The sequence below is a fragment of the Poromitra crassiceps genome (assembly GCF_964638095.1).
Source record: "Poromitra crassiceps genome assembly, chromosome: 13".
In the NCBI taxonomy this organism is placed as follows: Eukaryota; Metazoa; Chordata; class Actinopteri; order Beryciformes; family Melamphaidae; genus Poromitra; species Poromitra crassiceps.
Genome location: NC_139644.1, coordinates 35,406,279 through 35,419,766, shown reverse-complemented (window position 1 = coordinate 35,419,766; position 13,488 = coordinate 35,406,279). Strand labels below are relative to the sequence as shown.

At 51.0% G+C, this 13,488-nt stretch overlaps 1 protein-coding gene across 1 annotated transcript in view; it reads right to left on the bottom strand.

The window, feature by feature from the left end:
• Window positions 1–8,403: 8,403 nt before the first annotated feature.
• ep300b (EP300 lysine acetyltransferase b) overlaps window positions 8,404–13,488 on the bottom strand; it is a 54,144-nt gene continuing 49,059 nt past the window's right edge. Inside the window, exon 30 of the mRNA XM_083649603.1 lies at window positions 8,404–13,075. Coding sequence (XP_083505729.1) covers window positions 9,821–13,075 — 3,255 coding nt within the window. The 3' untranslated portion in view covers window positions 8,404–9,820. The remainder of the gene's footprint in view (window positions 13,076–13,488) is intronic.

Here is a 13,488-nt window from a genome sequence, read left to right as displayed (position 1 = left end):
GTCACATGTATAAGCTAAATTAACTTATGTCACGGTCACGTGTCCGAATGAGTCTTTCTCTGACCAAGATGAATTGTCAAACGTGTCTTCTTCTCTAAAATGGGCTTTTTATTTTGACTGCATTTACAATAAATATGTACTAAAATCGCTGCCTCCTGGGACATATTTCTACATGTCATTAACATGTGAGATTCATGCGGACGAGATTAGTTCCTATCTCAGGTAGAGGGTTTGAGACAAAGTGTAGAAATAATTTTCCTCTTGTAGTCGGATGAAGCAATGGAAGTGTCTTTTGTATTATCATCTATAGCCTTTCAGTACTTTATGAATGATATAATATCATGAAGAGTGTTTTATAACCATATATCCACCATAGCCCCATAGCGCATCATAACTTGCCTTGATACTGAACATATGCATCGCCACTAGAGGGCGCGGTGCACTCAACAAAGACAAATCACTGCGACTGTCTCTCCACCTATCAAGTGCAAGTTAATAGGGGCTATGATTCACATGCTCTGCATATCTATTAAATTACACAGCAAAGTGGCACAACAGGGTCACACTATCTAGAAATGTTTAGACATGAAACAGCGAATGAGGCGTTCAAGTGCAATTTGTTAAAAACCTGTTATTCAACAAGAGCCATACGAGTGAAAGAGAGGAATGACATCTTACTTGACAATTAGTAAAGTGCCAGTACCTCAAAATTGTACTACAAAAAAAATGTATTTAGTTACTTTCACTTCTGCTCATGGGCAGAGAGGGTGGAGGCTTTGCCATAGTGGTCACATCGATCCAGGCCAGTTAGATCAGGACATCCAGGGATGTGACAGCAGGAATGGGCATGAGGAGTGATTGTTAGCTTTAGGCATGCAGAGTGATGATTGGTTGGGTTTAGGTATGATGAGTGATGATTGGTTAGATTTAGGTATGAGGAGTGATGATTGGTTAGAATGGAATTGGAATATCAGGGTAAAAAAAAGTCCACAATGGAAATAAGCCTTTTGATTGATTGATTTTATTCATGCATATAGAGACAATAAAAGATCCATGGGATAGCATGTAAAAGTGTAAACACTTATTTTAACATGGTCCCTGATGTTTTATTGTGTTCTCAACCTTGATGATTTTTTTTAAATGTATGTATTCCTGCTGGGCAGTTGTATACATATCTTTTTTTTATCAACTATCAAATTAATTAAATCAAGAATGGCTGGTTATTAACTTTACACATTTGTTTATTTAAAAATAAAAAAGATACTAAAATGCTTGAGGGGGCTTAACTGGGGCTTGGCAGATTTGTGAGGGGGCTATAGCCCCTCCTTGCCCCGGTGTAGTGCCGTCCCTGCCTGGCTTTCCTGTGGGTGAGAGACATAGACAGATAGTGACAGAGAGAGAGAAAACAGAGAAACAGAGAGTTGGCCCAAGATCACACTGTAAAAAGTTTGACCTGTCTGGTTTAACTTTTTACAGCGGGCTCTTCACCAAACCCTCTGTTTTCACTCTCTCTCCATCACTCTGTCTACAGCAGGGGTATCCCAACCTTTTTTGGCTCGTGACCCTATTTTGACGTTGCAAAAATCAAAATCTAGGGACCCGCAACATTCAAATTCCGGTACACCATCGATAATGTCATCAGTGACATCGTCAGTGATGTCAGTAGCTTCTTTTTCTCTTTTCTGACTTTAATCTGAGAATTCTGACTTTAATCTCAAAACTCTGACTTTATTCTCAGAATCCTGATTTAAAGTTATAATCGCAAAGATTTTCATGTAAATAAAATAATAATAATTAAGAGTCACTCACAATGTTGATTGAGGCTATGGTCCATTGATGGAAGCCTTTGCAGTATATAGTGACAACACTGTTTGGATGTCACCTGCAATTACCACTCATCACCATAGGTGTCACCCAAGAGAACAAAGCTGAAATCTTAGAGATTATCACTTTAAACTCAGAACAAAAAAATCGTAAGTGACCCTAATCATCTTCGGTAGTACTAAATTGGGTCTGGTGTAAAATATATATATATATACTGTATATATATATATATATATATATATATATATATATATATATACAGGGGGCAACAGGGGGCTTGGACAAGATGGGAGAACGCGATTGAGAGGAAAGTGACCTGGATGGAGCTCTGGAAAGCCGAACCTCATCGCATCAAATTCCTCATCCAGGCAGTGTATGACGTGCTTCCAAGCCCGTCAAACCTGCACACATGGGGGCATAGCAGAGACACCAGCATGCCCATTGTGCTCCAAGCGAGGAACCCTAGAGCACATCCTCAGCTGCTGCACGAGGGCACTTGGAGATGGACGGTACCGGTGGAGGCATGACCAAGTCCTGAAGACCATCGCTGAAGCTATCAGCACTGGACTTGTGTGGGCAAAGCAGTTCCGTCCCTCCAAGAAAACCATCGCCTTTGTCAGAGCTGGGGAGCAGGCAACCCCTGCCAGAAGAACATCTGCAGGCATCCTGACCTCTGCCAGAGACTGGCAGTTGTTGGTGGACCTTGAACAGCAGCTGAAGTTCCCCAGCCACATTGTAGTCACCACCCTGCGACCAGACATCGTCCTTGTGTCTGAGTCCACCAAACAAGCCGTGCTGCTGGAATTGACAGTCCCGTGGGAAGACCGCCTGGAAGAAGCCTTTGAGAGGAAGCTCTCCAAGTATGCGGGACTGGTCAGCGACTGTCAGCAAGCTGGATGGAGGGCGAGGTGCCTCCCAGTGGAAGTGGGCTGCAGAGGCTTCGCAGCCCGCTCTTTGGCCAGAGCCTTCAGTAGTTTAGGGATCGAGGGAGAGAGAAAGAGGAGAGCCATCCGCAGTACCACCGAAGCGGCAGAGAGGGCCTCAAGATGGCTGTGGCTCAAGAGAGGAGAACCTTGGAGTTATGGTAGCTAGCTAGCCATCTGGACACGAGCCGGGGTTTACCCCTGGCTGGGTCACCTGGAGGAGGGTGTATAATGTTGAAAGACCCGAAACACCCGTTGATCCCAGGAACATTACTGATGACGTGTCCAGAGGCATCAGCAGATGTATGTACACAGCAATCACCCTGAGAAATCAGTGACAGCCAGGAAAGACTGGATGACAACCACGAAGAGTGTGGTGACTACTGGAGAGTCAGTGACAGCTCGGAGAGACGGCAACCGGGGCAGAGTGGGCCGGCAACCCAATCTGTGTCCTCTGAGAGGAGGAACCCAACCAAGCTACGATGAACCTAAAGGATAAATACCCCCAGGGGTGCCCGAGAGGGGGGGAGGATGAGCACCCCATTCGGACGGACACAACGGTAACAGACCCAAGCAACGGACAAACGACTATGAGCAAGCAGTGTACATGTACATGTGGAAAAGTCTGCAAGAACAACCGCGGCTTGAAGATCCACCAAGGGAAGATGAAGTGTTCGGTGGGAGCAGAAGCAACACAACGCACAGGTGTTCAACCTGGTGAGACGCAGGAGGGGCCAGGCCCGGAGTCACCCCATAGTGCCCGGAACCTCCAAGTGCTGCCGACTAATCCCCCGAGCATCAAGTCGGACAGAAGGCGGATCAAATGGCCTGCAGCTAACATGACTTCACTGTGGAAGCAGTTCGACGACAATGTCGACCAAATTCTAGAGGCAATGGCGAAGGGAGAGGCCGACCGAAAACTTCAAGCCATGACGACCATCATTGTCAGCATCGCAGCTGAACGGTTCGGCGAGGAGGAGAAGAAAAGCTCCGGAACATCTTACGCTAAGAACCAGAGAGCTGTGAGGATCCACAACATCAGGCAGGAGATGAAAGCACTGAAGTCCCAGCACAAGGTGACAGGAGAAGAGGAACGCATTGGCCTGGCCCAGTTAATGTGCATCCTACGGAAGAAGATCAGGGTTCTCCGCCGGGCAGAGTGGCATCGGAGGCGGCGATGCGAGAGGGCACGTAAGAGAGCGGCCTTTATCGCCAACCCCTTCAAGTTCACTAAAGACTTGCTGGGGCAGAAGCGCAGTGGGAAACTTGCCTCCACGCAGGAAGACATAGACCATCACCTTTCGCTGATGTACAGCGACCCAGAAAGAGAGCAGGAGTTGGGAGAGTGTAACATCCTCATAGACCCCCCTGAACCGGAAGTGCAGTTCGACATGTCAGAGCTGCAGCTAAAGGAATTCAGAGAGGTGGTCCGCAAGGCAAGGGCTAGCTCTGCTCCAGGACCAAGTGGCACTTCATACAAAGTGTACAAGAACTGTCCTAAACTCCTACGGCGTCTGGGGAAAATCCTGCGAGTCTTCTGGAGAAAGGGGAAGATCCCAGAACAATGGCGAGTGGCTGAAGGGGTGTGGATCCCGAAGGAGGAAAACTCCACCCAGCTAGACCAGTTCCGCATCATCTCCTTGCTGTGCATTGAGGCAAAGATCTTCTTCAGTGCCATCTCCAAGCGGCTGTGCACCTACCTGATGAAGAACACCTACATCGACACATCAGTCCAGAAGGGCGGCATCTCAGGAATGCCGGGCTGTGTGGAGCACACCGGTGTGGTGACACAGCTAATTCGCGAGGCCAGAGAGAACAAAGGCAACCTGTCAGTGTTATGGCTAGATCTGGCAAACGCATTCGGCTCCATTCCACACAAGCTCGGTCAGCTCACTCTGACAAAACATCATGTCCCCAGCAGGTGCAGAGACCTTATCGCTGATTACTACAACAATTTCAGGATGAGGGTCTCAGGAGCAACTACATCAAGTTGGCACAAGGTGGAGATCGGCATTATCACAGGGTGCACTATCTCCGTGCCACTGTTCGCCCTAGCCATGAACATGCTCACCAAGTCTGCTGAGCCAGAGTGCAGAGGGCCCCGAACGAAGTCCGGTCAACGGCAACCACCCATCAGGGCATTCATGGGTGACCTCACAGTCACGACAGAATCAGTCCCAGGCTGCCGGTGGATCCTTAAGGGACTGGAAAAGCTGGTGGAGTGGGCCCAGATGCGTTTCAAACCTGCCAAATCAAGATCCATGGTGCTGAGGAAAGGAAAGGTGGAGGACAAGTTCCGGTTTAACATCGCAGGCACAGCCATCCCAACCATCACAGAGAAGCCAGTCAAGAGCTTGGGCAAGGTGTTTGACAGCTCTCTGAGAGACACAACATCCATCCAGTCAACCTGCACTGAGTTGGATGGCTGGCTGAAATCTGTGGACAAGTCCGGCCTACCTGGAAAGTTCAAAGCCTGGGTCTACCAGCACGGCATTCTTCCCAGGATCCTGTGGCCCCTCCTCGTCTACGCCGTCCCAATTTCTACAGTTGAGACTTTAGAGAGGAAGGTGAGCAACCACCTCCGGAGATGGCTTGGGTTACCAAGGAGCCTGAGCAGCATCGCTCTCTATGGGCGCAGCAACAAACTGCAGCTGCCCTTCAAATCCTTGGAGGAGGAATTCAAGGTAACAAGAGCTAGAGAAGTGGTGCAGTACAGAGACTCAAGTGACCCGAAGGTGGCCAACGCTGGAATCCAAGTGAGGACTGGCAGGAAGTGGAGGGCGGAGGACGCAGTTCAAGAGGCAGAGGCAAGGCTGCGGCACAGGTGCCTAGTGGAAGTGGTTCACGAGGCCGAGCTGGGCTAGGATCCTTCCCAACTCCCCAATTGAACACCACGGGGACGGAGAGGCGACGTCTTGTGCAGGAGGAGGTGAGAGCAGCAGTGGAGGAGTCAAGATCCTGCAAGGCAGTGGGAATGAGGCAACAGGGGGCTTGGACAAGATGGGAGAACGCGATTGAGAGGAAAGTGACCTGGACGGAGCTCTGGAAAGCCGAACCTCATCGCATCAAATTCCTCATCCAGGCAGTGTATGACGTGCTTCCAAGCCCGTCAAACCTGCACACATGGGGCATAGCAGAGACACCAGCATGCCCATTGTGCTCCAAGCGAGGAACCCTAGAGCACATCCTCAGCTGCTGCACGAGGGCACTTGGAGATGGACGGTACCGGTGGAGGCATGACCAAGTCCTGAAGACCATCGCTGAAGCTATCAGCACTGGACTTGTGTGGGCAAAGCAGTTCCGTTCCTCCAAGAAAACCATCGCCTTTGTCAGAGCTGGGGAGCAGGCAACCCCTGCCAGAAGAACATCTGCAGGCATCCTGACCTCTGCCAGAGACTGGCAGTTGTTGGTGGACCTTGAACAGCAGCTGAAGTTCCCCAGCCACATTGTAGTCACCACCCTGCGACCAGACATCGTCCTTGTGTCTGAGTCCACCAAACAAGCCGTGCTGCTGGAATTGACAGTCCCGTGGGAAGACCGCCTGGAAGAAGCCTTTGAGAGGAAGCTCTCCAAGTATGCGGGACTGGTCAGCGACTGTCAGCAAGCTGGATGGAGGGCGAGGTGCCTCCCAGTGGAAGTGGGCTGCAGAGGCTTCGCAGCCCGCTCTTTGGCCAGAGCCTTCAGTAGTTTAGGGATCGAGGGAGAGAGAAAGAGGAGAGCCATCCGCAGTACCACCGAAGCGGCAGAGAGGGCCTCAAGATGGCTGTGGCTCAAGAGAGGAGAACCTTGGAGTTATGGTAGCTAGCTAGCCATCTGGACACGAGCCGGGGTTTACCCCCGGCTGGGTCACCTGGAGGAGGGTGTATAATGTTGAAAGACCCGAAACACCCGTTGATCCCAGGAACATTACTGATGACGTGTCCAGAGGCATCAGCAGATGTATGTACACAGCAATATATATATATATAATAATAATATAATATAATAATATATATGTATATATATCTCTTTTTTTTTTTTTTTCAGGCGACCCTATTTGAAATCCAGGTGATCCCACTTAGGGTCGCGACCCTAAGGTTGGGAACCACTGCAGTATGTCTCTCACCCACAGGAAAGCCAGGCTGTTTTTTCTTTTATATCCATCTGTAAATCAACATTGGTGTGTGTATGTGTGTGTGTGTGTGTGGGGGGGGGGGGGGGTCAGAAAGTATCTGAAAATGGTTAATGTTTTATTGTGTTTTTTTTACATGCAGATAAGTGATTTTCCCTTATGCTTTTTATTTTATTTTATTTTAGACTTTTTATGCTTTATTGACAGACGTATAGTGAGACAGGTGTGGGAGAGAATGAACATGCAACAAATGAGCACAGGCTGGATTTGAACCCAGGTCACCAGGCTGCGCGGCCTTGGCCACAGCACGGCTGCAATTTGAGCAATTAATCACTAGAAATGGCTGTAATATAATTGAGCTTCTAGTTAACTTAGTAAGCGGATCTAAGATACATGTGTATGATGTTCATGGTGCAGCCATGTCGGTGGCTCAGAGTTGAGTGAGGACCGTATCAGGTTTTTTCCTTGCAGAGACCAGGGTTCAAATCTGGCCCATGGTTATTTGCTGCATGTCCTCCCATCTCCATCTGTCAATAAAGCATGAAAATATAGCCCATGTATTTTTAATTGAGGATGGGAGACAGAAAATAGCATAAGTTATAGGAAAATAAATAAAGTATGTGATGAGAGCAAAACTACAAAACTATGATTATCTGCACTTTTTTCTTTGCCATTAACCATTTTCAGAGACTTCCCTGAAAGACACAGAGACTGTGTGTTTTAACAGTTCAGAAAATCTCTGAACATTTTTAACAGCTGAAATGTATTTTTTTTAGCCTGGCTTCAGGCACGGCTCTAGCCCCCCATTGCCATGGTGCAGCATGGCAATGGGCCTGCTGCCCTGCTGCCCAGCAGCGTTGAGGTTGTTGTGGGTTCAAGCCTCAGTCAGTTTTGAGGTTGTGCATTCGAGCCTCAGTTTTTAACGGTGACAGCCAGGGTCTCCCCAACCTCCACAGACAGCTGAACTTTTACAGACATTACAATTATTTTGTGATGGGAGAGGATAATCATGTGGCCCGCCAGGCGTAGGACTTCCTTATGACAAAACACATCTAGACTGTCTATGGGATCTTTCTATATATTTCCCAGTTTGGGCTTTGGCATCTGATTTGAGAAGCATAAAGAGTGAGACAGGTGGGATTTGAACCAGTGAACAACTACACACCAAGCAGCTGTTTCATCTCACTGAGCTAGACCCAGGGACTTGTCCCACCACCTTCATCAGCTTATTCATATCAGTGTTCAAACTACTGGTGATACAAATACACCAATGCTGGCATCTTACAGTCAGCAGCTTATCATGTGAACATTTCACCCAGAGTCCGATGCAGGGATTGAACCAAAAACCTTTTGCACCACATCCATAATATGCGTTTGTCTGAGTGAGATAGATCCCACTTCCTCTGGCATGGAGCTGGGCAAAGTCCCTGCTTTGACGCTAAAAATGGATGCTGTGAAAAGGGTCCATTTGTGAAGAGATGAACCTAGAAGCACAGGGAAAGCGGGAAACCAAACCACATCCAAGACACGTCACTATTGGTCATTTTCATTTTATTATAAAAACAGTATTTGAGTCCACAGTTTGTGTTTCCTTTGTACAGTAAAAAATATTAAATTAAACTCCCAAAGTTCTTAGCAGAAAGATAAATTGAGAGGATGGAGTTTTGGGGGATGGGAGGAGGGGGGGGGGGGGGGGCGGGGCAGGGCTTAAGTCCGAGGGAAGCAGCAAAGGGGAGGAGGCAGAAAGAGACGTCTCTCCCTTTCCCCCCTCAGTTCTGTGCAACACAGTCCATTTGGATCAAATTTCCTCCATTTCCTCCAAACAGTAGAATCCTAAAACACTGGTGGATCACCCCCCAGTTCAGCCCCCCCGCCCGCCCCCATGTCCTCGAAATGTTACAGGCACACAGGTATGCACGCCCCCCCCATCTCCCACTGCTCAATATCAAGTGTCTTTAAAGGAAGGAGGGCACACACATTCGAGGGAGAGGGCTTGCGTGTTTTGCGAGGGAAGTCCCATCCAGCATGACAGATGTCCCCTACAGTAGCTGGCCAGGCCGTTGCACAATGTCCGTTTCAGCAAACTGAAACTCGCCGCGGACCCTCAGCCACTGCAAAAACACTGACATTTAATCAGACCCTCAGCCACTGCAAACACACTGACATTTAATCAGACCCTCAGCCACTGCAAAAACACTGACATGTCATTATTACCAACTGGACAGACCCAACTAAAGACATCGTAAGTGAAATGAAATATCCACTACCCCCCAGTTTTCACCAGTCAATAACAAAAATATATTTCTATACGAATTGTAGCAGTCTCAGGGTACATACCAACCAAAAAAAAAAAGAGGGAGAGAGAGGGGGAAAAAGAAAGAAAAACATTGAAAAAATAAATAAAGGAAACCCAAACATTTCAAAAAGGAAGATATGCATCATGTTTGGATTGACAATAACATTAAACATAATAATCCACATCACTCTGCAAAAACTGATAAGACAGACTGAATGATGGAAAACAAAAACCATAAAAAAGTCCTTTGCATTAAATCGTTTCCTCTTTAATTCTTCACCACTTTTAAAATCTTAAAAACATTTCTTAAAAAAGGCAAATACTCCCATTTCCCCCCAAAAATATCACCTGTCTTGTATTCTCTAAGGGGGGGGGGGGGGCAGAGAAACCATCCCCCTCTTTGTACACAATTGGCAAAAAAATATATTAACAGCAATAACTTACAATTCATTTATTCTAATTTATTTATCGACTGCTTGATTTATTGTTACATCTCCCATAGGAAGTTCAGTTCAATGCATCTTTATTGAAAACATTTTAAATAACATTTAATAATAGTATAAAAAGAAAGGCTAAGTAATAACAATAACACTGTCCTGGGTGAGTGCAGTTTCTGCAAAGAATCACAGAGCATTTCGGCTCAACTTGACACATTAAGTAGAACTCCTACATGATGTCTAAGGTGTTGTGATTCATGTTCTGGCCCAATGGGTCTTGGCTGTTGCCCCCGGGTCCGTGGAGGCCGGCCATCCCGCTCAGCTGGGACAGCATGGCGCTCGGATCCGACCCGAATTGCTCCATAGAGTTCTGTTGCTGCTGCTGGGCCGACGACTGCTGCTGCTGCTGCGGAGGCACCATGCCCGGGTGGTGCTGGTTCATGTGGCCCGGGTGCGGGGAACCCGTCTGTGTCTGTGGGGAGATGTGATGTGGAGAGGGCTGGGGCTGCATGCGTGGGGACGGGCTGGAATGCGGGGGCTGGGACTGGGGTCTGGGTGAAGGCTGCGGGGAGCGCACCTGATTGGCCAGGGAGTTAGGCAGCGTCTGGCCCTGCAGGTGCGGGTGCGGCGACTGGGCCATCTGCTGCGGCTGCTGGGGGCTCATGGGGTTGCTGTGCTGGGCCGGCGATCCCCCGGAGGCCAGATGCTGTTGCTGCTGCTGGAGCAGCCTCTGGTGTAGGAGCTGGTGAAGCTGCGCCTGGGTGGGTTGAGGCTGGGGGCCACCCTGGGGGGGTTGAGGTCCCTGAGGCGGCTGCTGGGGACCTCCTATACCCCCTCCACCTGGCCCTCCGTCGCCCCCCGGGAGCCCGGCCATGGCGTTCTGCTGCTGCTGCTGCTGCTGCATTTGGAGATGGTGCTGGTGCTGCAGCCTTTGCTGGAGTGCAGCGGCCTGCTGCTGGGCCACCGTCCCTGGGTATCCTTGCCCCTGCTGCCCTGGGGGACCGCCGGGCTGCTGAGGGCCGAGAGGGGGACCTCCTGGCGGGCCCTGCCCCGACTGGGGAGGCTGCATTCCGGGCTGGCCCAGGTAGCCCTGGCCCTGGGGTGGCTGAGGCTGCTGGAACTGGCCATGGTTGACTCCCATTTGTTGTTGTTGCTGCTGCTGTTGTTGCTGCTGCTGCTGTTGCTGCTGCTGTTGCTGCTGCTGTTGCTGGAGGTGCCGTCTCATAAGCAGCTCTCTAAACTGGGGATTGTTGAGATTTGCCATCTGTGGCCCCTGACCCGGCATCCCTCTTCCTCCTCCCTGTTGTTGTTGTTGCTGCTGCTGCTGCAGAGCTGCCACTTGCTGCTGTTGTAAACTGCTCAGCATCGGCCGCTGCTGCTGCTGCTGCTGTTGCTGCTGCTGTTGCAACTGCTGCTGCTGTACTTGCTGTAGCTGGGCCATAGAGGCCATGTTGACATTCACCCCGCCCTGACCCCCCATGTGCATTCCCGGCTGGCCGGCACCTGCAGCGTTCACCTGTGAACCCCCACCGGCCATGACATTACCAACAGGAACCCCCACAGGGCCGGGACCTCCTGGAACACCGCCTGGTCCACCAGGCGGTCCCTGCCCCCCTTTGTATTTGGAGGCCCTCTGCTTGATGAAAGCAGCCATGAGCTGGGGATTGGAGCGCAGGATGTTGAGGACTTGCTGCTGCTGGAGAGGTGAGCTCGGTGAGCGGAGAGTCCGGAGCAGCTCTTGCAGCGCTGCCTGGGGGAGGTTCCCACCTGCACCAGGCCCTGGGACACCAGCGGCTCCAGGACCAGCCCCACCTGGTACCCCACCACCAGCACCTTGCTGCTGCTGTTGTACCATGTTCATCAAGGCAGCGTGGCTCTGAGCTTGTTGTTGTTGCTGCTGCTGCTGTTGCAATTGCTGCTGCTGTTGCAATTGCTGCTGCTGTTGCATTTGTTGCTGCTGTTGCTGAGCTGCCACCATGCTCGGATGCCCCATCTGGCTCATCATAGCCTGCCTCTGCTGGGGCGGCATCCCCTGGCTGGCCCACTGCTGCTGCTGAGGGTTCTGGAGCGGAGCACCCATCCTCTGCTGTTGAAGTTGGAGCTGGCCCTGGGGCAGGTTACCCTGCTGAGGAGGCTGCTGCATGGGTCCTCCAGGCCCAACCATCATTCCTGGTGGAGCTCCTTGTTGTTGCTGTTGCTCCATGTGCGCCCTGGCAGCTGCTGCTGCTGCTGCTTGGGCCTGAGGCGGCATCCCCACTGCCCCTGGGTGGCCCATGCTTATCTGTTGGTTTTGAGCCTGTTGGTGGTGGGGGTGAGGGGGCATCATGCCTGCAGCTGCCTGGGCCGCTTGTCTCTGAAGGGCCATCTTCCTCTGAGCGTCAGCTACCTGCTGGATCTTCATGGCTATTTCTACGGCTGCGGGAGGAGGGCCGGACGGGGGCTGCTGTTGCAGGGGAGGCTGGCCTGGGCCCTGGTTGGGAGGCTGCTGGCCCCCACCACCTCCAGCCATGATGCTGCCACCGGGTTGCTGCTGTGGAGGTGTTGTGGGGCCCAGGCCTGGTTTGCCCTGGGACTGGTGGATTGGGGAGGAGCCAGGGGGTCTGATGGCATAGGGAGGCAGACTGTTGGGGTGCTGCTGGAGCTGTTGAGGGGTGGCACCTCCACTTTGCTGTTGCTGCTGGGCCTGAGGAAGCATCTGCTGCTGATGTTGGGGAGAGCTCATTATCCCCCCAGGCCCACCTCCTCCACCTGGCATCTGCTGGAACTGGTGGTGGAGGTGGTGCTGAGGAGGCATGCCACTTTGTGGAGGCATTCCACCTGGCTGCTGTTGCTGCTGCTGCTGTTGCTGCTGCTGGCCTCCAAGCCCAGGGCCCATTCCCTGCTGGGGACCTGGGGGCATGGTCTGAGTCGGGGTCTGTGGTGTCGGGGGCTGGGTGCCACCCGATGTAGGGGTACTGGGTGCTGTGGTGCTCCCCCCCGGTGACGGAAGACCTCCGACGGGTCCCCCTGGCGGCCCTCCGGCTGGTTGCCCCACCCTCTGCATGCTGGCCATCCTCCTCCTCAACATCTGGGCCTGCTGGAGCCTATGCTGCAGCTGCTGCTGCCGGAGCTTGTGCTTGATGTTCAGACAGAACGGGACGGGACACTTGTTCTCCTGGCAGTGTTTGGCGTGGTAGCAGCACAGAGCGATGAGCTGCTTGCAGATGGGACAGCCGCCGTTGGTCTTGCGCTTGCAGCCTTTTGTGTGCTGAACAACGCGTTTCATCTTCTGGCAGGATGGGAGGGAGCAGTTGGCGTTGCGGCACTGGCAGGCGTGGACCAGCGACTGGATGCAGCGCTGGATGCTGAGGCGGCGGGAGTCTCCGGGGCTCTGCGTGGCTGCTGCTGACTGGTTGTTGCTCTCGTCGTCTAAACCCAGCCCCAGCTTATCCATCTTGTGCTCGTGGCCCTTAACGTTGTAGCAGGTGATGCACAAGTCATAGTCCTGGGAGAGGATAAGAATAAATATAAATATGAGTAGTTCACGGTTTTCAATAAAACCTTCCTGTTACATACTAAAATGCAACAAATCAATTTAATTGAGGCACAGGAGAGCATATCTTTGTCTCTCCCCTTGTCCAGATATCCAAACTATGTGGGAGTGGCCTTCCAGTCACAAGCACAATGCTTAAACCAGTAGGCAACCCTCACTCATTTCATCTATTCAGCAGCCACTTAAACAAAAGGGTAATACCACTGAATTTATGCTTTGAAACACAGTATTTAATTTATACCTTTAACCCATTGATACCTGATGCAGCATTTGCGTGTATATCCCTCATTTGTGTGTGTATCCCTTTAAGACCGCGAACCGCGTCACGCGGTCTTAAAGGGATACACACAAATGCTGCATCAGGT